This window comes from Eurosta solidaginis, chromosome 5, assembly GCF_040869045.1.
Source record: "Eurosta solidaginis isolate ZX-2024a chromosome 5, ASM4086904v1, whole genome shotgun sequence".
NCBI lineage: Eukaryota > Metazoa > Arthropoda > Insecta > Diptera > Tephritidae > Eurosta > Eurosta solidaginis.
The window spans coordinates 199323480-199349700 of NC_090323.1; the positions used below are offsets into that span (position 1 = coordinate 199323480).

General features: G+C 38.8%; 2 protein-coding genes across 5 annotated transcripts; one reads left to right on the forward strand and one right to left on the reverse strand.

Annotated features, from left to right (window-relative positions):
- The first annotated feature begins 14961 nt into the window (after positions 1-14961).
- On the forward strand, positions 14962-17100 carry eIF3l (eukaryotic translation initiation factor 3 subunit l). Its single transcript, XM_067787426.1, has 4 exons — positions 14962-15119; positions 15264-15742; positions 15805-16777; positions 16841-17100. The coding sequence occupies exons 1-4, from the start codon at positions 15090-15092 to the stop codon at positions 16973-16975; spliced, it is 1617 nt and encodes a 538-aa protein (XP_067643527.1). The 5' UTR covers positions 14962-15089; the 3' UTR covers positions 16976-17100.
- Positions 17101-17884: 784 nt separating this feature from the next.
- RhoGAP68F (Rho GTPase activating protein at 68F) lies at positions 17885-25285 on the reverse strand. 4 transcript variants are annotated; one of them, XM_067787427.1, is made up of 9 exons: positions 25161-25285; positions 24120-24275; positions 22463-22588; positions 22358-22393; positions 22208-22281; positions 20845-20975; positions 20027-20784; positions 19357-19463; positions 17885-18673 (listed from the first exon to the last, which is right to left on the reverse strand). In XM_067787427.1, the coding sequence occupies exons 2-9, from the start codon at positions 24163-24165 to the stop codon at positions 18476-18478; spliced, it is 1476 nt and encodes a 491-aa protein (XP_067643528.1). In that variant the 5' UTR covers positions 24166-24275; positions 25161-25285; the 3' UTR covers positions 17885-18475. The 4 variants fall into 4 exon arrangements, with proteins under 4 accessions (XP_067643528.1, XP_067643530.1, XP_067643529.1 ...); XM_067787429.1 differs by lacking the exon at positions 25161-25285 and adding an exon at positions 24954-25154; XM_067787428.1 differs by lacking the exon at positions 25161-25285 and adding an exon at positions 24949-25154.
- Positions 25286-26221: the final 936 nt, after the last annotated feature.

Consider the following 26221-nt stretch of genomic DNA (forward strand, 5'->3'; position numbering starts at 1 on the left):
CCCAAATTGAATTTGCTGCGTGAAAACCTAACTCGATTTCCAATTTTTGTTCTGCGTGACATTTAGATTTGACGTTTGCACACATGCTTTACATTGTCGCAACGCATGCTTATTTGGGTTAGGGCAAAAACCGCCGGTTGTTTGCGTGCGCTAAAAAAACGCAGTGCGGTTTTATTAGGTTGGCATGTTAGCCTCACTGGATAGGTGAAAGAAAGCGGTGAAAAATATGCGCATATTCTAAAATCTTTTTAAATTATTTATACGCACTTAATATTTGTGAAAAATATACAAAAAAAAACTCTAAAATTCAACTACAATTAGCGGACATAAATGTTCTGCAGTTATTTGATGCAAAAACATTAGGGGGACTCATGAAAGCATATAAACTTATAAGGTATAAAATTATATCCATTCACACACGCTGTTATATGAACGCACCTAGTAATACTCTTGATAAACTTGATTGTTTATCAGCTGTATTACTGCCAAACAAATTTTTTTTGATTGTTATACAAATTAAAAAATGCCAAGATTAAGTGAAAAATCAAAACTAAAACGCCTTTACTTGCTGATGTTGGAGATTTCTGATGAAAATGCCTGCTGTAATGTCTGCAAAGTTGCATTCCTTTGAATTTATCGCGTTTACACAATGAAATGTGCGCGTAAATTTATACAAATTGTGTAAATGATTTTTCATACAAAATTTGACAGCTCGTTTACGCACTATATAAATTTATACGTTTACACACTTTATAAGGCATTTATACGGTTACATGAGTCCCCCTATTGTAAACTACTTTTATAATAAATTTTGTATATGTGGAAAGAAGAATGGAGAAAAAATGTGACAAATGCAAAAGTAATATACGAGGAGAAGCGACAAAAATTCGGTATGAAGGGGTGTGTGGTAAATATTACCACTTAACAACAAAATGCTCAGGCTTGGATCAATACAGCGTCACCAAACTTGAAGAATGTGAGATGCTTAAAGCCCCAACACATAAGCACTTTTTAATATAGATGAGTTTAAACACAAGCGTTACCATTATGAGTAGATTGCACGCATTTTTATGGAGAACGGTAGAATGAGCGACACTGGCGCCATCTGATATTGAAAAGTAGCCGTCTCCCAAATTTTGTTCCAAGGAAATCATAAGAAGAAGAATTTGACATTTGCTTTGGCTAAGGGTGTTGGCACACTTTGCAAGTGAAATAATTTTTCCCACTGGTTGGTAAATTTTCTAACATTTTTCGCAATTGAAAACTGCAATATAACAATCTAATACGACACAAAATATGTTGGCAAGTATTTTTGTTGTATAGGGAGAATATTTAAAACAGTGCTTCGCGAAATTTTTTATGTGAATGGGCAAGGCGTAATAAACTACAATTGCCAAGTCTGAAGTTCCGTCATATTTACAAACGCAGCATCTTGGTTGATTGTGGCGATGTTATTGGAATGCATAAGCTTGTGTTAAGCGCATCTTTATGAAAAATGTCATTGTGTCACGGCCTTTAGGTTTATTGCCGTCTTTCAGTGAGTTTTACAGCTCCGCCTCACGCTCAATTTTCACGGGAAAGCTCTGGATTATTGAGAGACTTGAGAAGCAGATGTCGTGAAATTTTCGCACACGTGAAATGTGATAGGCAGATGTCGCCGCTGTTTTTCATTTAATTCATACGGCGAAAGGCTAAACAGCGACATCTACTTTTGAAAAAGTAGGTATATTAAAGGCCGCGTTTCCAACCTAAAAAGAAGTAATTAACAAATTATCTGGCTCACAAATTGAACCAGACTTCTGTCTGGATTTATCTGGCTCAAATCGTTGTTGTTGCATTTACATGCAAAATTATTTATCTGGCTCAGGACTTTGCCACCGGATGATAGCTTATGTGTGCTGACTGTGTACAGTATGTACATAACGTTGATGACATCCTGAAAGATATGCAAATGGTGGTAAAGCAAAATGGACAACAATTAGCAGAGTTTAATGCGGCAGTTACTCACGAACGTACGTAGAAAAAACGTGTTAGCTGACACGACCTAACTTATGAGTGTGCATTGTAAACGAAAACTCACCAACGTTCAACGCACGTACGTACGTAGCCCAGAACGGAGAAATCAAACCAATTGCAACAGTGCTTTGCTCTAAACAATACACACACAAATATGTTATGTACATGTACACAGAGGCACACATTGATTCCTACGGGCTTGAGGGTTCGGTCAAACGCGTTAAGCTGCAGACATTGGTGCTTTATCGGTAACCGTATCGGTAACTTATAACAGCTGATTCGACCAACCTTAAGCTGGAGACATTGGTGCTTTATCGGTAACCGTATCGGTAACCTTTTAACAGCTGATTCGACCAACCTTATGAGAATCAATGCAATCGATTATTGGTGCCGCTAAGCCGGAGTCATTGGTGCCGTTTGTCTTATCGCTGTAGTCGTATCCCTAACGTAATCAGCTGTTTATCGTTACGACGGTAAACCAAAACCCAATTGGTTGGCTACGATATGGTTACGACCTTAGCGGCACCAATAATCGATTACATTGATTCTCATAAGGTTGGTCGAATCAGCTGTTATAAGGTTACCGATACGGTTACCGATAAAGCACCAATGTCTCCAGCTTTATGGGAATCAATGCAATCGATTATTGGTGCCGCTAAGGCCGTAACCGTATCGTAGCCAATCAATTGGTTTTTGGTTTACCGTCGTAACCATAAACAGCTGATTACGTTAGGGATGCGACTAAAGCGATACAACATATGGCACCAATGACTCCCGCTTTACGTACGACAAACGTCCGTACGTACAACGCACAATTACATCACAATGGGGATTGTACGAGGCCACGAAATCAGTGGACAGGGGCACGCCGCAGGGAGGGGTGCTATCACCTCTGCTGTGGACGCTGGTCATCAACCAACTGCTCAGGCAATTCGATGAGGGACCCGTAAAACTTACGGCTTACGCAGATGACGTTGCAATTGTCATAAGTGGAAAGTGCCTTCCAACGATTAGTTCTTTGGTGGATCGGGCGCTTCGCGATATTCACACCTGGGCATCTAATGTCGGATTGAAAGTCAATGCGGAGAAGACGGATATGATCTGGTTTACAAAGAGGTACAAGGTCCCAAATTGGACCAGGCCTAAGTTAGGAGGGGTGACCTTACAGGAGAAACCTTGCACAAAATATTTAGGAATCATCCTAGACAGTAAGCTGTCATGGAAGCTCAACGTGGAGAAGAGGGTCAAGAAGGCCTCAACGGCACTCTATGCATGTAAAATAATGCTGGGGTGTACGTGGGGCCTATCGCCCTCTCTTTCTCATTGGGTTTTTACAGCGATTGTAAGCCCTATTCTATACTATGGAGTTCTTGTTTGGTGGAAAGCCACACAAAAAACAACATACCTCAAAAAATTAGAGGGGGTATGCAGACTATAGATGCTTAGCATTACGGGAGCCCTGAAAACAACCCCGACGGCTGCACTGTATTCCATTTTGCACATCCCACCTGTAGAGCTGGTAGCAAAGAACAAAGCGTTAACGACCGGAATCAGGCTCGGTGCTTCGGGACAGCTTGAGCGCCGACCATATGGCCATAGTAGTATAGCGTCATCAATCACAAGACGAACAGACTACATGATTCCCTATCTGCGCTTCGAGGGAGATCTTAAGGCCACAATAGAGGTGAACGGTTGGCACACACAACCCAGGCGTATTCACCCGTCAGTTACCCCCAGAGTGGCGGCGTCTCCCCTTATGTACTTCAGAATTCTGCAAGTAAACTGTAATGGACTAACTGGGAAGATTACGGAGATAGTCGATTTCATGAAGCGGCACAACATCCGCATTGCAGCGATTCAAGAGACTAAACTCACAGCAAGCTCTGCATTGCAGATGGGTATAATGTCCACAGGAAAGACCGCGAGAGCGGAAATGGAGGCGGTCTCGCGTTTATCATACACCACTCTGTGCAATATTATATATTTGGTCCTGGCATCGACCGCAGGGACAATGTCTTAGAACGTCAAGGCCTATCTGTCCGGTCAGGCGATGCAAACCTAGAAATCATCAACATCTACATTCCTCCTGCCACCTGTTGCCCCAGTAGATACCGCCCTAATATCAGGGCCTTACTCACTGGCAACAATCGCATTATCTTAGGCGATTTCAATGCCCATCATGATCTATGGCATTCAAACTTGCGGGCGGACAGTAGGGGTGAGATGTTGGCGGATCAAATAGAAGAAACGACGTTCTGCACAATAAACGGAGACGCCCCGCACGTATGGTAGAAAGCTGTCATAGCTCGCCAGATATCTCAATCGTGAGCGCAGAACTCGTAAACTGCGTGAACTGGCAGCCGATGGTAACATTGGCATCCGACCACCTGCCCATACTTATTTCGCTTGAGCGTACCGCCGACTTCATCGTCACTGAAAAACGCACTTTCATAAACTTCAAAAAAGGAAAGTGGGAAGAATATAAATCCTTTACAGACAACCGCTTTGCTGCCCTCCCTATCCCGACTGATGCCCGCCAAGGGGAGGGTGCCTTCCGCAAGGTCATTGAATCCGCCTCGGCACATTTCATTCCCGCCGGGAGAGTTCCCGAAATCCGGCCCACTTCCCGGCGGAGGCCGCAAACTTAGCGAGAGAACGTGACCTTATAAGACAGCTTGATCCAGGCGACCCCCAAACAAGGGATATAAACCAACGCATCAGATTGCTTGTGGATGCACACAAGCGGGCGAAATGGGAGGAGCACCTAAGAGGTTGTAACCTCTCTACCGGTGTGGGTAAATTTTGGTCCACCGTAAAGTCCCTATCGAATCCGGCTAAGCACAAAGACAAAGTTTCCATCGCCTTTGGCGACAAAGTGCTGTCGGACGCGAAAAAATGCGCGAGCGCTTTCTGCCGACAATATATAATGCATCCTACGGTCGACAAAGATAGACGGAGAGCCAATAGACACGCACATAAACACAAATTCAGCGCGTCACCAATCACCATCACCGCTAAAGAGGTTGAGGACGCCATTGGTCGTGCTAAACCATCCAAAGCAGTGGGCCCAGACGGCATAGCCATGCCGATGCTTAAAAACCTAGGGAAAGAGGGTTTCAAATATTTAGCGCATGTCTTCAACCTGTCTCTTTCCACCTTTGTCATACCTGAGAAATGGAAAATGGCCAAGGTGGTCCCGCTACTAAAGCCTGGGAAACCAGCCAGTGGCAAATACGCTTGAAGCCATTTTGCTCCGTTATTTCCAAGCAAATTTGCAGCTAGCCCCTCATCAGCATGGCTTCAGAAAACTCCATAGCACTACCACCGCGCTAAATGCCATTAGCACCAAGATAAATTGCGGTTTAAATCAATACCCCACCATAGAACAGTACTCATAGCGCTAGACCTATCAAAAGCTTTTGATACGGTCAACCATGGCTCGTTACTGCAAGACCTGGAAGGGTCTACCCTTCCCCCATGTCTTAAAAGGTGGACCGCAAATTATCTGGGTGGTCGGCAGGCATCGGTGCAATTTAGAAACGAAACATCAAAACCAAGGAGAATTAAACAAGGGGTGCCACAGGTCGGTGTCCTATCCCCACTTTTGTTTAATTTCTGCATATCTAAGCTACCTTCACCACCGGAAGGAGTCACAATCGTTTCCTACGCCGATGACTGCACAATAATGGCCACAGGCCCAGGCCCTAAGATCGATGCGCTATGCAACAAAATAAACGGCTACCTCCCTGATCACTCCAGTTTTTTCGCCTCGCGAAACCTGGCATTATCACCGACTAAATCTTCCGCGACCTTATTTACAACATGGACGTCCCAAATGCCGACCATTTTGAACATCCACGTCGATGGCACTATGCTACCGACTGTCCTACACCCCAAAATCCTGGGTGTGACGTTTGATCAGGATCTACATTTTGGCAAGCACGCAGCCGCAATTGTTCCGAAAATTCAGAGCCATAACAAAATCCTCGAATCCCTCGCTGGCAGTACTTGGGGAAAAGATAAAGAAACTCTCATGACTACATACAAAGCAATTAGCCAGCCGATTACGTGCTATGCGTCACCCATATGGTCGCCAAGCCTAAAAATCACCCACTGGAAGAGACTACAGGCCTGCCAAAATACTGCTCTCAGAATCGACACGGGCTGTCTTCTTATGTCCCCAGAACACCATCTGCATAATGAGGCGAGAATACTCCCCATCAGGGAGAGAAATGAGATGCTGACCAAAAAGTTTCTGTTGAATACCCAGAAACCTGGGCATCCCAACAGACATCTGATTGATGAACCAGCATCGCCTAGGGGCTTAAGGCGTAATCTCCGTAAGCATTTTGAGGAAATATGGCACCTGAGAACCCAGCCGTATGAAGTGAAAAAACACAAGCAGGTCCTTGGTGAACTCCATAAACAGGCTTCGGACCTTTATGCCGGGAATTGCCCGGTGAATCCAGTACTTAACGAAAATTATCCAAAACTCGCGGAAGAGGAACGCATACTCCCCAGGGAAACGCGTGTCACTCTTGCTCAACTTCGTTCTGGATACTCTAACAGGTTAAACTCTTACCTATCCAGAATCAACCCCGACATACAAAATGTATGCCCCGCTTGCAATGTGTCCCCACATGACACCAACCATCTCTTCAATTGTAATGTGGAACCAACGCCTCTAACGCCCCTTTCCTTATGGTCCACCCCTGTTGAAACGGCAAGTTTCCTTGGACTCCCGTTAGAGGATATTGATGACAATTTGTGATCGGTCGCGGCTATTAGGTGGGGCGAGCATTGCTACAACAACAACAACAACAACGGTTGGCGCAAGGGTGCGCAAATGGCGGACGAGGCGATACATGTGTACACCGATGGTTCCAAAGTAGTGGAAGGAGTAGGGTCTGCGGTATACTGCGCTGATCCGGAAATAAGCAGATCCTACAGGCTGCCGGATTACTGTAGCGTTTTCCAAGCGGAAATATTAGCCGTAACCAAAGCAGTAGAAACCCTGGAAGAGAATAGCTTAAGCTGCAACCGTGTTAACTTTTATATTGACAGTCAAGCAGCAATTAAGGCAATAATCTCGCATAGCATGGCATCTAAATGCGTGTTAGAGTGTAAGCAGTCTCTGGAGAGAATCGAGACAGGGAGAAGCATAAATCTATATTGGGTCCCAGGGCATATGGGAATAGATGGGAATGAAAAAGCGGACGAAATAGCTAAAAAGGGCGCATCCCTTGAAGCTTGCTCCGTAGATGTCCCAATTAGATTGGGCGAGATTGAGCGAAGTCGAGAGGTGCACATGATCGACCAAGCGGGAAAGGCGTGGGTTCAAGCGCGGGGCCGTTGCTCCTATCATTAAAAAGAGAGGACTGTAGACTCATGGCGGGTATTCTGACTGGACACTGCCTTCTGGCGTCACATGCCTTTAACCTAGGCTTGGTCAGTGATAGCAGATGTAGGAAGTGCGGGTTGGAGAAGCAAACGATTGAGCACGTTCTGTGCTCGTGCCCTGCACTTGCCAGGCTAAGACTCCAGCTATTAGGAGTGATACAGCTGTCAGATCTAGAAGCAGCAAGTGGCTTAAGTCCTAGAAAGCTTCTAGTATTTGCCAAGAGGACGGAGTTATTTTATAACATAGGTCCTGGTTTTTGATAGGGTTTTTCAGCTTGGTCGTTAAAACAAACTTCTGGTAACACTACGGACTCAATCAATCTATGTGAGGTCCTCATGAACCGGCCAGTTCAACCTACCTACATACGGCACACGTCGGTGGGTAACTGCCGCTTTACAAATGAGTTTGATAATTTACTAAAGAAAAATGAGCGAGAGATTAAACACGTACTTAAAGCCGTGGAAGTAGCATTTAGTGAAAGAATCAAAGCAATGCAAAAAGCTCAAGAGTCTTGCGAAAGAAGTAAACAAAATCCGCGAAATAGCAGAAGGGTTCAAGCGAAGCAGTGAGCAACCATGCGAAGAGTTAAAAAGCAATAAAAATGACAATAAGAAAATGATTGAAAAAATTAGTAATGAAAATAAAAAAATATGCACAGAAATAAAGAGAAACGGCAATGTTGAAGCCGAGGCATCGTATGCAGCTGTAACAAAAACATTGCCAGAGATCAGAAAAGCTTTTCCCTTAATAGTTAAGCCAAATACAAAGCAATGTGCTGAAAAAATCAAAAATGATCTGAACTTGAAAGTCGATCTAAAGGAGCTACAAATTACAAATATAGTAGCAAGACAAAGCGGTGTAGTGATTGTAGGAAGTGCAAATGACCATGATCGTGAGAAAATAAAAAATGCTGTTGAGAACAGCCTCGGAAATAATTACAATGTGAAGATTCCTATGAAAGTGAAACCAACCGTTATTGTAACTGGTATAAATTTCAAGTATGATAATGATGAGCTTATCCAGAGAATTAAACGCCAAAATAATTGTCTATCTGAAACAGATATAAAAATTATCAAGCAGTATGAAGTTAAAAAAAAAAGAGAAATTTTACTACAATGCCGTACTTGAAGTGGAGGTTGAAGCTTTTATGAATATACTAGCCGGAGAAAGGCTCAATGTAGGCTGGGAGCGGTGCAGAGTATATGATGCAGTGCAAGTATTGTGTTGTTTCAAATGCATAAGCTTCAATCACAAAGCCAGTGACTGCAAAGAAAAAGAAGTATGCACAAAATGCTTGGGTGAGCATAAATATGTGGTATGCAATAAAGAAGCAATAATTAAATGCATCAACTGCATCAGGGCAAATAAAGAATTAAATCTGGGACTGGACGAAAATCACGATTTCATGGACACAACGTGTCCTGTGTATCAACAAAAGCTCATGGCAAGGAAGAGGAAGATTGGCTATTAGCACCCAATGAGGGAATTTGTAACCACAAAACATAAGTAAAAAAATAATACAAACCTGCGTAACAAAGTGCTCAACTTGGACTGTATATATCTTAGTATTAATAGTATTACAGCAAATAAGCTAGAGCTGGAACATCTTATTGAAATAAAAAAAAAACAGCATTTTTTATGCGCGGAAACAATAACAACAGATATAATCATGGATTCTGAGCTATATATTTCCACATATAAATTCATCCGCTGCGATTCCCACAGTAGACATACATGTGGTGTTCTAATGTATGTACATCAAAATTTACAATATAGCATAGTGTGTAATAAAGCTATTGAAAGGAATGTGTGGTGCATTATGTGCGTTAAAAAGGCAAATTGGTGTACTCTTTCACTCACCAAATAGCAGTGATGCTGACTTCATGACATACTTAAACAATATCATCAATGACCACCTCAGGGAATCTGACAACATTATAATAGTTGGAGATTTTAGTATTAATATGAATATATCATCAAAATACTCAAACCAGCTTATAAGTTTATTTGCACAAATGGCTATGGTACAAAGGATAAATTTCAATACAATAATAACTGAGCACTCTTCTACGAAAATAGAACGAGCAAGTTAAAACTGAACATGTAAGTGAATATAGAATTTCCGATCATGAAACAATTCATTTTAAAGTACCAACAGCTAAATACTGAAAAATGAGAAAATTTGCTACTGTCACCAATTGGGAGTACTATAGTGCAGAATATCTTTTAAATCTGTCGCGAACATGCGACTTTAGCTCTGTGTCTCGTGTAGGAGTAGAAAGTAGAACTGAGATCCTGAACAATATTTTAACTGGAGCTATGCAAGCACTGACGTATGAGAAGAGGATCCAAATACAACTGAGGAATAAGTGGTGTGACTGTGAGCTAAGGGAACTGCACAAAAGAAAACTTCAATCATATAATACTTCCAGAAATATTGGCAACTGGGAGGATTATAATGGCGTTAAAAAAATATATAAAAAAACTGCTATGTATAAAAAAAGAAATACATGGAAGATAAAGTGCTCGATAGTGAAGGAGACATGAAGCGGATGGGGAAGTCTTTAAAAGATCTTGCTGAGCTCACCGATGATAAAAAGGTCGTTAGCAAAATAGTAATTAACGGTGAATGCTTTGAGAAGGAATACGATATAGCCAATGCACTAAATACATTTTTTGTACAGAGCATAGCTGACATTAATGATAGCATTGAAATAATTCCGAATGCGGCAGAAACAAGTGTAAATAATGCAATTGACACCTTTCAATTCACCGACGTAGAGTTAGATGATATAACGAACATTACTAAATCTTTTAGAAACAAATATGGTGGAAAAAAGCTTTTGTCGGAGAGGGTATTTAAAGATGCCATGATTTACATTGCTCACTTCTACAAGGAATTAATAAACGAATCAACAAACAGTAGCATTGTTCCAAATTGCTGAAAAGTATCAACTATAGTACCTGTTGAAAAAGTCAAAAATACAGTAAGGCCGGAGGAACTGCGCCCAATTAATACGCTGACCGCAGATGAAAAAATTATGGAAACGGTGGTTAAAAATCATGCTCAGGAACCTGCATACCCGATTTCATAAAGATACCTCAAAATTTACTCAAGTTATCGTGTTAACGGACGGACGGACATGGCTCAATCAAATTTTTTTTTATCCTGATGATTTGGAAGTCTATATCTATGTCGATTCCTTTATACCTGTACAGCCAACCGTTATCCAATCAAAGTTAATATCAGGGATGCACCTTAACGTTAAGCTAATCGTTTATCAAAAAATGTCCACCGTTTCCGTTGAAACACTTCGAAATATTATCGATAAAGAAATTATCAAGATAAATTGTATCTCGTTTTTAGCCGAAACGAAGTTTTCGTTAACGTTAAAAACGTTAACAAAAACGTGATACTTTATGTTTGAATTGTGCTGGCAATGCTATAGCCATGGTGAAGCCGTAAGGTGGTAACAGCGAGCGGACATACACACACAAACTCTATGTAATTTGTTTGTGTAATTCGTTGGTGGTAATGTCAAAAATACTCTGAGAAATGGTCGTACTGTCAAAATTCATTAGAAAAGTTGCAATCAGCTTGGCTAATGCTTTCACCTTTAATGACTCCGCCCATCAATCAGCTTTGCCAGCATAGTTTGAAATTAATAATCAACATAAACGATTTGATTTCGTTTTGATATGGCAGAAAACGAAACAAAATCATTTCGTTAATTTGACGTTCTTAACGTTAATAAGCGAAACGAAATGACTTTGTTTAGTTTATTAACGTTGATTATCGTAACGAAATAATATCGGTTCGTTGGTTAAGCATGCCTGGTTAATATACTCTGTGAGCTCTGCTCAACTGAGTATAAAAAGGCCTTCAATAGGGCTGACTACATTCACGACGGCGTTTCGCCGCCAAATCTGTCATATTATTTTTACACATGTTCTTATGAGTGTCGTTATTTTCGGCGCGACAGAGCAGCACGACAATCAATCACGAAAGCTGTTATAGCCAGATTAAACCTAATTCTATTTTTTGGAAGCGACAGTGAGTGGCGTCCTTTTTGTTTTGTCAATAAAAACTAAAATAGAAGCAAATAGCAGAAAAAAATCTAAAATCATTCTTTTGGGCGTTTTTTAAACATAATTAATATTTTTTCTAAATTTTTAGCTACCGTTTACTTACTTACTTACTTACTTAATTGGCGCTTAACCGTCTAAACGGTTATGGCCATCCAACAAGGCGCGCCAGTCGCTCCTTCGCTCCGCCAACCGGCGCCAATTGGTCACACCAAGGGAGTTTAAATCGTTTTCCACCTGGTCCTTCCAACGGAGTGGGGGCCACCCTCTACCTCTGCTTCCATAGGCGGGTTCCGATAGAAACACTTTCTTGGCCGGAGCATCATCTTTCATTCGCATAACATGGCCTAGCCAGCGCAGCCGCTGCGTTTTAATTCGCTGGACTATGTTGATGTCTGCGTATAGCTCGTACAGCTCATCATTAAATCTTCTTCGGTACTCGCCATCGCCAAGGCGTAGAGGTCCATAAATCACTCCCAAAGCCGCTTCATCTGCTGTTGTCATGGTCCATGCTTCTGCCCCATATAGCAGGACGGGTACGATAAGTGACTTGTAGAGTATGATTTTCGTTCGCCGAGAGAGGACTTTACTTTTCAGTTGCCTACCTAGTCTAAAGTAGCATTTATTGGCAAGATTGATTCTTCGCTGGATTTCAGTGCTGATGTTGTTGCTAGTGTTGATGCTGGTTCCCAAATAAACGAAGTCTTTTACTATTTCGAAATTATGGCTGCCAACAGTAGCGTGGTTGCCAAGGCGCATATGCGCTGCCTCTTTGCTCGATGACAGCAGGTACTTCGTTTTGTCCTCATTCACCATCAAACCCATCTTTACCGCTTCTTTTTCCAGTTTGGAATAAGCAGAACTAACAGCGCGGGTGTTTAGGCCGATGATATCAATGTCATCAGCATATGCCAGTAATGGCACGCTTTTATAGTATATTGTTCCAGTGCGGTTAAGTTCTGCAGCTAGTATAATTTTCTCCAGCATCAAATTAAAGAAATCGCACGATAGGGGGTCACGATGTCTGAAACCTCGTTTACTTTCTCGTAGAGGTCCTTCCCAATTCTGTCTGAGCTGATGGTGTTGTTCAACGTCATTTTGCACAGCCGTATAAGTTTTGCGGGGAAACCCAATTCAGACATAGCGGCATATAGGCAGCTCCTTTTCGTGCTGTCGAAGGCGGCTTTAAAGTCGGCGAAGAGGTGATGTGGGTCGATTCTCTTTTCACGGGGTTTTTCCAAGATTTGGCGCATGGTGAAAATCTGGTCGATGGTAGATTTACCAGGTCTGAAGCCGCACTGATAAGATCCAATCAGCCGGTTCACGATAGGCTTCAATTTTTCGCACAATACACTTGAAAGGACCTTATATGCGATATTAAGAAGATTGATTCCACGATAGTTGGTGCATTTTGCAGTATCCCCCTTCTTGTGGACTGGGCAAAGAACACTTACAATCCAACCGTCGGGCATGCTTTCGTCCGCCCATATTTTGCTAAGATGCTGCTGCATGCGCCTTACCAACTCCTCGCCGCCGAACTTGAATAGCTCCGCAGGTAATCCATCAGAGCTCACGGCCTTGTTGTTTTTCAATCTGGTTATTGCTATTCTAACTTCGTCATAATCGGGCGGGGGGACATATATTCCATCATCATCGATTGCGGGATCGGGTTCTTCATCTCTGCGCGGTGAATTGTTGCCTCCATTTAGGAGAGCAGAGAAGTATTCCCTCCATAATCTAAGCACTCTCTGGGCATCAGTTACAAGGTCGTCGTTTTCATTCCTACAGGAGTTTGCCCCCTTCCGTCTGTCGCCGTATTTTTTGGTAGATTTTTCGGGCGTTATTCCTGGTGGCTATCAGCTCAAGCTCCTCGCACTCACGCCTTTCTGCTTCTGCTTGTTTCTTCCTGAAAAGGCGCCTCGCTTCCCTTTTCAACTCACGATAGCGTTCACTCACTCCTCTTGTCGCGCTCGCTTTTAACGTAGCCCTGTAGGCAGCGTCTTTTCTTTCGGTTGCAACGCGACATTCTTCATCGTACCAGTTGTTTTTTCGTGGCCGCCGGTAACCAATTTTTTCCTCGGCGGCAGTACGAAGTGCTTTGGAGATATGCTCCCACTGCTCCTGTATTCCTTCAGGATGAGTTGTGCTTTCAGAGCAGGTGTGAGAGTCGAGTTGCGAAATCATTGGCAGTCTGTTGTGCTTGAAGCTTTTCGACGTCTAGCTTTCCTTGTGTTTTTTGTTCCTTGGTTTTAGCCACGTTGAGGCGGGTGCGTATTTTGGCTGCAACGAGATAATGGTCCGAGTCGATGTTAGGTCCTCGGATCGTGCGCATATCTAAAACACTGGAGGCATGCCGTCCGTCTATCACAACGTGATCGATCTGATTGCGAGTATTTCGATCAGGAGACAGCCATGTATGGTGTATCTTTTTATGCATGAACCTCGTGCTGGATATGACCATGTTTCGAGCACCGGCAAAGTCAATCAGCCTCAGTCCGTTAGGAGAAGTTTCATTGTGCAGGCTGAACTTTCCGACTGTAGGGCCAAAAACACCTTCTTTGCCCACCCTGGCGTTAAAGTCGCCAAGCACGGCTTTTATATCATGACGGGGGCAGCGCTCGTTGTGCATTCTAATTGTTCATAAAAAGTGTCTTTCACCTCATCGTCTTTCTCCTCTGTCGGCGCATGGGCGCAGATGAATGATATATTAAAAAAAATTGCTTTAATTCGGATAGCGGCTAGACGCTCGTCCACAGGCGTGAACGCCAGCACTTGTCGACAAAGTCTCTCTCCCACCACGAATCCGACGCCGAAACTGCGCTTATTCGTATGGCCAATCCAATATATGTCACAATTTTTGATCTTCTTTCTTCCTTACTTCGTCCAACGCATTTCTTGGATGGCGGTGATGTCAGATTTTGCTTTGACGAGGACATCAACCAGCCGGCCATCTGCACCAATCCCATTCAGGGAGCGGACGTTCCAGGTGCATGCCCTCAATTCATTGTCCTTCAAACGTTTGCCATGGTCGTCATCAATAGAGAGTGTATTTATCCGAGGCTTGTTGTTATATTTCATTGGAGTATGGTTTTACGTGGCGGGTCCCAAGCCCAGCGCACAACCCGCTCAGCGGGGGTGAAAATATTACTTGGCACGTTTATATAGCGAGCCGCTTGCTCCAAGACAGACGCCCGCTTGCAGCCGCACCTAGAGGTGTCCAGACGCTGCCGATGAGATCTCCCCCCGCTAGCCCTTAAACCGATTATGTCAGAATGGCCTAGTCAGGTTGTCGCTACCGTTTACTGTAGTTTATATTGGTGTCTCCGGCTTTCAAAGTAATCAAGAAGCCGATGCTTGGCTACGGTTGTCAAGTTTTGCTTCATTGTGGTTGTGATCTTTAGACGGCGTATTGAATGTCAGCCCTAATGAGTTTTGACAAGAGTGGCGATAAAAAAGAACAGAGCTTTTGTTTGACAACCAGAAAGTTTTTTTTTCGTGGCAGAGTTTATCGCAGGCGTGTTGTTCTTTGTGAGAAAACATTGGAAATTTGACGATTACTTACTAAAAGATTGTGTAAAACTCAATAATGTACAATGCTGAAGATTATGGAAATGTTGTAAGTGAAAAATATATTAAAATATAGATTGCACGACTAGTTTGCACTGACCAAGTATAACATAACCACACTTTCGGCGCAGAGTGACAGCAGTACGCTCGAAAAAAGCGAAACCAAATAATTGTTTTTATTTTCAATCCTAAGGACTACTATGATGATTATGGACACACTGGTGATCCACAATTGGATTTGGAGTATGAGCGCTCATACTATGCAAGCCGCATGCCTGACAATGTCAAATTCTTTTTGCAAAATTTTTGTCAATCCATCAAAGAAGGTGTACTTTTCGACATACAAAATATGTACGAGAATACTTTTCCACAAATAAGTGATCATCACTTCGACAAAACTGCATGGCCTGATGAGCAAGAAGTTGCCGCAATTGTAGATAATGATAAAGTTTTCCTTATCCTCTATAAGGAATTGTACTATCGTCATATACATGCACGCATACCTGGTGGTCCGAAGTTGGAGCAGAGAATTAATTCGTTTTTCAATTATTGTGACTTCTTTAATTTAATTATTTCTGCCCAAAGTCCAGTCTCTTTGGAATTGCCTGATATCTGGCTGTGGGAGTTGGTTGATGAATTTGTTTATCAATTTCAGAATTTCGCGCAATACAGGTAGGCTGCACATATTAAATATCTTATTTCCTTAAATTAAAAGTAACACTTAACTTATACAGGGCTCGTCTTACTGATAAAACCCAGGAAGAGATACAACAACTTTGCGTGAATCATAGCAATGTGTGGAGTATACTTTGCATTTTAAATGTACTTCACTCGCTCGTCGATATTTCCAACATTAAAAAGCAATTGGAAGCAATATCACAAGGTAATGATCCTCAAGCTGTTGCTGGTGAATTTGGAGAGTTGTCATTTTACAAAATGTTAGGCTATTTCTCGCTGGTGGGATTATTGCGCGTACATTCTCTATTAGGAGATTACTATCAAGCCATCAAAGTGTTGGAACCAATTGAAATACATAAAAAGTCACAGTATTCTCATATACCTGCCTGCCAAATATCTACTTCATATTACGTTGGCTTCGCCTACATGATGATGCGTCGTTATGCTGATGCTATACGCACTTTCTCTGAAATTTTGTTGTACATTCAACGTACTAAACAATTGTATAGCACACGTTCGTATCAGAATGATCAAATTAATAAGCAAGCTGAACAAATGTATCATTTGTTAGCAATTTGCCTAGTATTGCATCCACAATGCATTGATGAATCCATACAACAGGTGTTACGTGAGAAAAACTATCATGATGCTATGTTTAAGATGCAATGCGGTGACTTGGAAGTATTCAAATCGTTTTACATTTTCGCATGTCCACGTTTTGTCAGCCCATGTCCACCTGCTGCCGATGCGCCATTGGAGGACTACGTTAAAGATCCAATGGAACATCAACTAATGGTATTTATGGATGAAGTGCGTCAACAAAACGATTTGCCTACAACCCGTTCATATTTGAAATTGTATACCACATTGCCATTGGCTCAATTGGCTTCGTTTATTGATCCAAATGCTACTGAGGATGATATATCGAAATTACTTATTCGCTTGCTTTGTTTTAAACATAAAATGCGTAATTTGGTTTGGACTAAAGGTTCCAGCGGTTTAGAAGGAAAATTTAAATCTGGTTCTGAGGTGAGGGTTATTTGGTATATAAACTTTGCAGTTTATTAAAACGGTTATAAATATTTTTTCTAGTTGGACTTTTATATTGATGATGACATGATTCACATTGCCGACACAAAAGTCTCGCATCGTTATGGAGACTTCTTTGTGCGTAAAATAATAAAATTCAATGATCTAAATCGCAAGCTGAAAAATATTCACATATGAGCTACTGGGCATCAAAAAATCATATTTAGGAATTATATTATGCGTTTCAGTAAAAAAATATTTTTTAATTGTATAATTTCTGGCTCAGAAAAAGAAACTATAATAAATATCGCGTCTCCACACTATCTTCTATACACTTTTCATGTAAGAAATTCAAACACATCGGATTGCGCTTTTTTATCTGGATTTTTTTTTAAAGATCTTACAATGTGCAGGTGCGTATAAAATACTATTTAATATAAATCGTTTACTTTGTATATGAAAAGAACCTTATCATAAAATTCACCGTTAATTAAATTAAATTTTAAAAGTTTAATTAAACTTGAAAGTTACTACTCAAAATTAGTAGAACTGCCGAACAAGTTACGGCAGTTATACCTACTTTGGAATAACTGATGCCAACTGGGAGCACTTAGGGCTCAAATCTAAAATAAGCGTAGAAGTCGTACAGCTATAATTAAATTGCACCAAAATCTAAGCTAAGATTTTCAAAAAGAGAGCATTCTAAAACCTCGATCAGGCACAGCCGACAATTTAATACAATAATTAACAATTTGGACGGTTCCTCTTAAGTAGATTTCATTATAATCAAGAATATAGTAATAATATCCTAATATACAAATTTCTATGTCCTTTTAAGACTGAAAAACTTTATTTAAAAATATCACGACCTCAAGAGAATTTTGAATGATAATACTATGTGCGGCAGTTTACTAACGCACAAAACGTGTCAAGCTATTCTTAGTTAACGCGAGCGACTGAACCGAACTTTTTTAATGGTTTGCCGTCTTAGGGAAAACAAACAGCCCTATCCGAAATCTGTGGCGATTGCGTCTTATAAGGAAATTTTAAAATATCGGACGAACCGAATTCCCAGCCATAGAATCATAAATATATATGGCTTCAAAGTTGAATAAAAATGAATTTGCGTTTTATTATTTTAATAAAATTTCACCAATTACAATATTCATTCTCTTTGGTTAAAATTATATAGTAAAATAAAATGTAATGATATTTTAAATGATACACTAACAAAATATTAAATATGATCTTTTAACATTGTACAAAAATTAGCATCAATTCTTGTGCCAATAACTTTCCTTTTAAAACATGTATAAGAAATTAATATGTAGGAATTTCAAGTCTAAAGTGTATTGCATGAATTTCAACATCAAAATTTCTTCATACATATTTATTTCTTAGACATCTTGTAAATATATAGTATCTATTTATCATTCAACAGAGCACTTACACACATACTAAATATACTTATGGAGTGCTTGATTTTTTTGTTTTTTCATTATAACTTCTTTTTTTTTTTTGCTATTATAAATTTAATGCAATACGAAATCTTATTTCAAATTTTAGTATATAATACAAAATTCATGCATCGCCAATACTACTAGTCTTCATACAATTTATTTTTAAATCCTAGTAAAACCACAGTTTAAAATAATTTTTGTGCGTTATGCACTTAATGATTCATTTCAACCCCATCCCTCAGCCGATAGGTACAATACGTTGGTTAACATCGATTAGATAAATGCCTTTATGATTTTGTAGCACAAAATCAATGAATGCATTTATTGGTCGAATATCTTCTAAACTGGTGTTTCTATTGGACCATAGGAAATTTGGTCCAAAAACAATGGCTAAATTAGAAGATGTCATTTTATTGAGGTCCTCACACTCCATAACCTGCAAGGAGATGTAACAGTAATGTAAACTAATTTTTGATTTATATGCATATGTACATTGGAACTTATCACCAAAAACAGTAGCAAATGTGCCCCGGGTTCGTGAAGATTTCAAAAATAAAAAAAAAAAATATTTTTTTTCACCGCCCTTTAAAAACAGCGAAGTTAGTTTTTTTATAGCCTAAATATTTCATCACTGCTTTCAATAAAAAAAAAATTAAGGGCGTCATTCCGTATTACGAAACAAACGTTCGTTTCGCCTCAGAGACGAATCGCAAGTGTATTGCGCTATGTTAAACGATGTTGACATATCATTTGACAATTGCTTTTGGCCTTCCTGTATGACATAGAGTTAGAAATGTAAAGGAGGAACGAAACTTATAGAGGATACCATTGCTAGACGAAATCGTTTGGAGGCGAATCGTTCGTCTGAGTTATCGTTCGCAATACAGAATGATGGCCTCAGAATAAAGTTAAATAGCTTTAGATTACATTCGAACGTTATTCTCTGATTAAATAAATGACATTTGTAATACATAAAAAATAGTCTGCTGTCGCTGCTTTTAGAGGATGTCTTAACTGTATTTTTTTTTTGAACTCATAAGGTAATTGTTAAAACCCGGCGAACACATTTGCAAGATGTTTTCTATCTATCGTAATACGCTTCAAGGTCGACAAACTTACACGAACAAGAAATTCTACTAAGTATTTGAAAAGCTCATAGTTTTCTTCAGGTAATTTTTCTCTTATAAGTTGGGTCACATTCCGTGAACGTTCTTCCTTCGGCCAATCTGCAATGGATAAGTAGATGTTAGTACTTTGCCTTATTAAATCTGGAAGTTTTTAAACCCAGAAATAAAACTCGACACTTAAATGTTACCAACACCATACAAAATTCAAAAGTGGAAGTAGCGGATTTACCGAAATTCATAGGTGACCTTTACCGAAACCTCGTTGAGTTTACTTGTCATTAAAGCATAAAGAAGTTCTCACTGTGGAAGACGGGATAAAGCCCACGATTGGAACATACCTCCCACCCACACATATATAAGTTTTTTCTTATATGTGGAAGAATCAGAAATTGTTGGCATTGATTAGAATATTACTTCTATAATTGGCATGGCATTGACATCTCTTTAATGAAAAACCTAGCTGTTTTAACAATAAGTATTAAACGTATTTTTCTCCTGCCAATAGATCCCACTAATTTGTAGGAAAAATTAAAAGGAGCACGAGGTAAATTGGAAGAGGAGCTTGACCTAAAATCTCCGCGGGGGTTATCGCGCCTGGTATTTATTCGATTCCAAGAACTCCTACTGAATAATAATAAAAATTTAAGAACATAAGCACTTACCTAAAAAGCTTGTAATATCATCGTAGAGCTCGAATGTAAGTAGTGGTTCGCTAAGATCACGAAGGAAACTCTTTAATAGACCAGCGATTACATGTACATTAACTTTGGATAAATCCACATCTTCTCCACGATTCACACGTTCTTTTAATGCAATGATTTCCGTATGGTTACCTGACCGACGAAATATACCTTCCGTATCGATCATGCCAGTCATGGAAAGTAAATCCACACACTTCCGTACAATTGGTGGAATGGAATTTAGACATGGACTATTGGATACAATAAATTTAAGAGGTGCGCCAAATTGCACTGTTATGGCCATTTGTTTTGTTGCGTTGCTGGTGCTACTGCCGCTACTACTACTACTACCACTACCGTAACCGCCGTAGCCAAATGGACCTGAACTAGCTTTATTACGCACGTTTAATTGTTCATCAAAATCACATATACTATCGGGCACTTTTATCTTTGATAAACCCAATGCTTGTCGTAATTCATCTAAACTGGATATATAGACAAGTTTTTGACGAAATTTTTCACTTATGAAGGGACTAAAAAATTTCCAAATAAACCGTATAAATAAAGTTGGGTGGACGACGTAGAGATTTTTTAGATTTTTACGAAAATTACGATCCAATTCTTTATATGAATTCCACAATAGTTGTGCTGATGGTTTACTATGCTCTTGCAGACCTTGATGAAAGTAGACGAGAATATAATCATTTTCTACAAAAGGTTCAATTTCCTTGATAACATCACTGCAATTAAAATATATAATAATTGGCTTATATATATTCATACATATTAAACTCTGTTACCTAATGAATTTTTCCATTTGTGATTTCTCTGGAAATCTTGATGCATAAATGGCAAATATATGTCTGCCTTGTTTATCGGTACCAAGAAAATCGCACTTGGTTCTAACGCTTACAATACTCTCCGCTTGTTCCTAAAAAATGAGGAGTGATTAGAATTACACAATGAAACATAATTGAGGCATTGAACACAAATTTATTTTATGATTTCGATTTTTGTAAATTTTAAAAGCGTGTTTTGCACACATAGTATATTAACTTCGATTGGATAACGGTTGGTTGTACAGGTATAAAGGAATCGAGATAGATATAGACTTCCATATATCAAAATCATCAGTATCGAAAAAAAATTGATTGAGCCATGTCTGTCCGTCCGTTAGCACGATAACTTGAGTAAATTTGGTACACTAGCTTATCTGGACCCAGAATAGATTGCCACTGAAAAAGAGCGAAATCGGATGATAACCACGCCCACTTTATATATATATATAAAATTTTGGAAAACACAAAAACCTGATAATTTAGTAAATAATGCACCTAGAATGCTGCAATTTGACATATGGATATTCAGACTCTTGATAAAAATTTGGAAAATTTTTTAAAATGGGCATGGCACCGCCCATTTGTGATAAAATCAATTTTACAAATATTATTAATCATAAATCAAAAATCGTTAAACCTATCGTAACAAAATTCGGCAGAGAGGTTGCCTTTACTATAAGGAATGCTTTGAAAAAAAAAAATAACGAAATCGATTAAGGACCACGCCCACTTTTATATAAAAGATTTTTAAAAGGGTCGTAGACGAAAATAATAAGCTATATCTTAGCGAAAAAGAGCTTTGTGTCAATAGAATTTTACTTTCTAAATTGAATTATAACATTAAATTGATAAACACTAAAATTTTTGAAGATGGTTGTGGCACCGAAGAAAAATTAACGGATCGTAATAAAATTGGGTACACAAATCTTCTAATAAAAATGGACGGGATCGGTTAAAGAACACGGCAACTTAGATATAAAACAAGTCTAAAAGGGTCGTAGACTAGAATAATAAGCTATAACTTAGCAAAAAATAGTTTTGAATCAATGATATTTCACTTATAAAGTTTTACTGTAAGAGGGAATGGGGAGATTTTTTTTTTTTAAACGGGCGGTGACACGTGTTATGTGGATAAGTAATTTATCTGAAATAAAATGTACAATTGAAGCGCACGCTGAGTATATAATGTTCGGTTACACCCGAACTTAGACACCTTTACTTGTTTTTTCTATAAAATTGTATACATATGGTTTAAAACTGCCATGTTCCATCTAAAACGTTTTGTCCGATACGGTAGGCATAAGAAATTCAAAAACAAACAAACCTCGCGCAGCTGATCCTCAAAATCATCTTCGTCTTCTAACGTATTTACTATGTCCGCAGATTCGATGTATTCGTCTAAAATTGTAAATATATTTTATAGAATAAATATATATTTTAACTCTGTATTTATAATTTTTTTTGTTTGACCCACCTTCAGCTAATACAAAATCGTCAACAATAACATCCTCTATAGTAAATAAAAAAATATGATAATTAATAGTACAAAGGCAAATACATAGGTAAGCATCACATTTACTTGGCAACGTGGCTGGTGCTAATAATTCTGTATCATCGAATTCTAGTTTCGGTTCAAAATCATGTAAATCTGAAAGACTTGGCTGTGGCTCTTCTGAATTTTCAACTACGGTATTAATTGATGGCCCTAGAATGATACGAAAAAAGCATTATTTCTATAAATAATTATTATGATTAAGTGGTAAAGTTATCTTACAATTAATGTTTTAGCCTTTACGCGGCAAGAAATATTTGTGACGTTTTTAATTAATAAAGAGAAAGTTTTTCATTTTATTTAATAGAAACCTTAAGAAATTGACAAACATTAAGCAAGGAAGCGTATGAATATATAAAACGACCTCACATTATAGAACTTTTGCTTAAATATACAGGGTTACTTTTTGCGATTCTTTGTTAAAGATTCACATAAAGACCTACGACATGGCCAGTTGAAGACTGATTTTGCCGGACGTTATTTCGAAAAAAAAATTAGTGTCCAGTTTTAGGGCTAGGCTTTGCAAATGAAAATATTTTCAGTAACCCTGTATACAACTCGTGGGGAAATACGTAGGGAAGCACAAAATACATGCAAATTATATGAAAATATCAGGCATGCGGCATTTAGACCAAGTTTTTAGTGCGAGTTTATTAGCTACAGCTAAGATTAAATTGATCTTAAGATTTTCACTTCGGTTGCATAAACTAAAAGTAACAGTCAAAATTGGCCACAATAGAGGTGGACGGTTGGCGCAAGAGTGCTCAAATGGCGGACGAGGCGATACATGTGTACACAGATGGTTCGCAAGTAGTGGAAGGAGTAGGGTCTGCGGTATACTGTGCTGATCCGGAAATAAACAGATCCTACAGGTTTGTTGTTGTTGTTGTAGCGGTAAGGTTGCTCCCCGAAGGCTTTGGGGAGTGTTATCGATGTAATGGTCCTTTGCCGGATACAGATCCGGTACGCTCCGGTACCACAGCACCATTAAGGTGCTAGCCCGACCATCTCGGGAACGATTTATGTGGCCACATTAAACCTTCAGGCCATCCCCTCCCTCCCCACCCACAAGTTCCATGATAAATATTTTTCATAAAATTTCCAGGAAGCATTTTAAAGTTATTTTTAACAAAGAAATAATTTCTTAGCACGCCTACGTAAGCATAATCAAAATCACTCTTGCCAATAAATACTACTTTGGAGTAGGTCTAGGTAGGCAATTGAAAAATAAAGACCTTTCTCGGCAAAAGAACATCACGCTCTACAAGGCACTCATCGTACCCGCCCTGCTATAGGTGCAGAGGCATGGACTCTGACAACATCAGATGCGGCGGCTATGCGAATTTAAACACAGCGGCTACGCTAGCTAGACAATGTTATGCGAATAAAAGGTGTTGCCCCGAAAAAAAAGGTACTCTTATCGGGACCCGTCTATGGAACCAGAGGAAGAGGACGGCCCTCACTCCGTTGGAAGGTGGAAACCGATTTAAATTCCAGAATAAGACGTTATCAACAGTTGTTCAAAGGGTTCTCAAATTCTAATACTAGCCCTGCACATGCAAATATGTATAAACAAAACAAAAACAGCTTTAATTTTATGGATAAAACTTAATCGGGGTTTTAGATAGCATTTTACAAATGTATAAAGCTACAGATGTGCAGATATTTACATATACATACTTACCAGGAAGACGAGATTTGATATGCGCATTTCTCAATGTAGAATCCATTGTCTGCCTGTGGTTTTAGTATTACCGTTTAAATTACAGCTAATTACCCAGCTACATACGTTTTCAGTTCACAAATATAACTTGTATTTGTTATAATTTAAGTTGGCGTACTGAAAAAGAATGAAATTATTTGGTTATAAAAAGAATAAGTAGGTACTTAAAAAATATTTACAAGAATGGCGCATATGCCAATAGCGAAATATATATATATATATGTATATATATATATATAGATAAATACTGGAAATAATAACAGGCGTTTATCATGAATGAATAGTGTATAAAGATAATGTATCCACCTTTAAAAACATTTATGTTATAGGCAACTACGTAACAAGGTTGTTATTGTTACACACACACCTATATAAAAACACTTGGACTTATCAGGGGGATATTAGAAGGTACAAACTTGAGTCACAGAATATGTATATGCACACCAGGAATTGTGCAAGGTACTAATGTCTGCATCAAGGTCTGCAGTTGATAGTTAGTACATATGTATGTAATATAGTAAACTAGCACTTCACTTTTCTTGAAGCGTTTGTTTAAAACAATGACGTCATACCAATTTCGGAGATCATGGAAAAGTTATATATGGTATTTCCTTTTTAAGTCGTAAACAATGTAGTATTTTTGTACATATATAGGCTTCTAATTGGATAACCTTTATGTAAGTTCATGAAAACATTTTTTGGTGTTTATTAAGCGCGGCTAATTGAACGACCTCCCAATGCTAAAGAACACAGCGATATTATTTTTCTCTACTATTTTTTATAAACGTACTTTGCTTATCAAAATTTTGTTATATTTTGTTGCCTTGGTTTTTTTGTGGTATTGAGATTGGGTGTTTTTCATGTTTTGGTGTTTTTTTATATCTAGCCATTACACCATTGCAATTAATGTAGCATTTTTCGATTAAATTGTTCTATGCTTCACCAGAGTGATCGACGAAAACTATAAAATTATTAGTTGTTAAATTTTGTATTTAATTTTACCTTGCGTTTTGCTTGTTTTCGGTTTTTTTTTGTTTGACTTTCTGACTTCTGCTACGCCTTCGTTTTATTTTTTGACATTCAACAAAGAACAGTGCTGCCAGTTTCTATATTTGCGCTTGATAGAGGGTTAACAGCGAAATAGTTATGCAGAGCGACACTTCGTTTTCTGACGTTGTCGCGTCAAGTTCGGTTTTCCTTACAACTCAACCGCGTGTTATTAAGGGGCTTTACTCACGCGGTTTGAGAATAAAATGGCGGATAGTGCGGGAGTTGAAATGACAAAAATTAATTAAAAATACTTACGAATTGTGCGCTGTATCGTAAAAATATGCAAATTGTGCAAAAAATGACAATCATTTTCTATCGGGCAAAAATCCTAAAAAACTTTAAAATAAAACATGCACTTTGTGCAAAAACATACATATAATTGCTATCGTGCAAAATTAAATTTAACATTGAAGACACTTGGCAACAGGCCACTGAAAATTAATGTTCATATACATACATACTAATGGAAATAAAATTCTCGAAAATAAACGGAACAATTTAACGGAGTGTATATAATTGATGCTGAAAAAGCATGCTTGTTTAACATATGTACTATGCAGTTTCGTTGCATACATCCAACTACAAATTTTATTGCAAAAGAACTAATAACGGGATTGAAAATATCCGTATTATATACTAATGTACAGTCATGTACACATAACCAGAATAAATATAAAATATAACACCTGATAAGACGAAAATACTTTTACAAAAATGAAATAAACGAAAAATAATTACCACAATTGAATGGACTAGGGCATCTGTATATATTATATTAAAACTCACCGGATTATACAAATTACTGGGTTTGAATCATACAACCATAAAGTGATATTGGAGATTGGAAAATTTAAACAAAGAAAGTGGACAAAAATACCAACTTAAATTGAAAATAAACAAAAATTGAAACTATTGTGATATGAAGATTTGGAAAAATATCAACAAATTAAAGACCTTTACCAAATTAAATTGGACATAAACACAAATTTAATAAATAACAAACATACATATAA

Bases quoted from the DNA above. Each gene is read 5' to 3' on its own strand.
- eIF3l (XM_067787426.1), top strand. From the start codon at position 15,090: ATGTACAATGCTGAAGATTATGGAAATGTT. The intron at 15,743-15,804 runs GTAGGCTGCACA...TAACTTATACAG, and splicing joins CAGAATTTCGCGCAATACAG to GGCTCGTCTTACTGATAAAA. The intron at 16,778-16,840 runs GTGAGGGTTATT...TATTTTTTCTAG, and splicing joins AATTTAAATCTGGTTCTGAG to TTGGACTTTTATATTGATGA.
- RhoGAP68F (XM_067787427.1), bottom strand. From the start codon at position 24,165: ATGGATTCTACATTGAGAAATGCGCATATCAAATCTCGTCTTCCTG. The intron at 20,976-22,207 runs GTTTGTTTGTTT...CTCATTTTTTAG, and splicing joins TTGAGGATCAGCTGCGCGAG to GAACAAGCGGAGAGTATTGT. The intron at 20,785-20,844 runs GTAACAGAGTTT...TTTTAATTGCAG, and splicing joins CAAATGGAAAAATTCATTAG to TGATGTTATCAAGGAAATTG.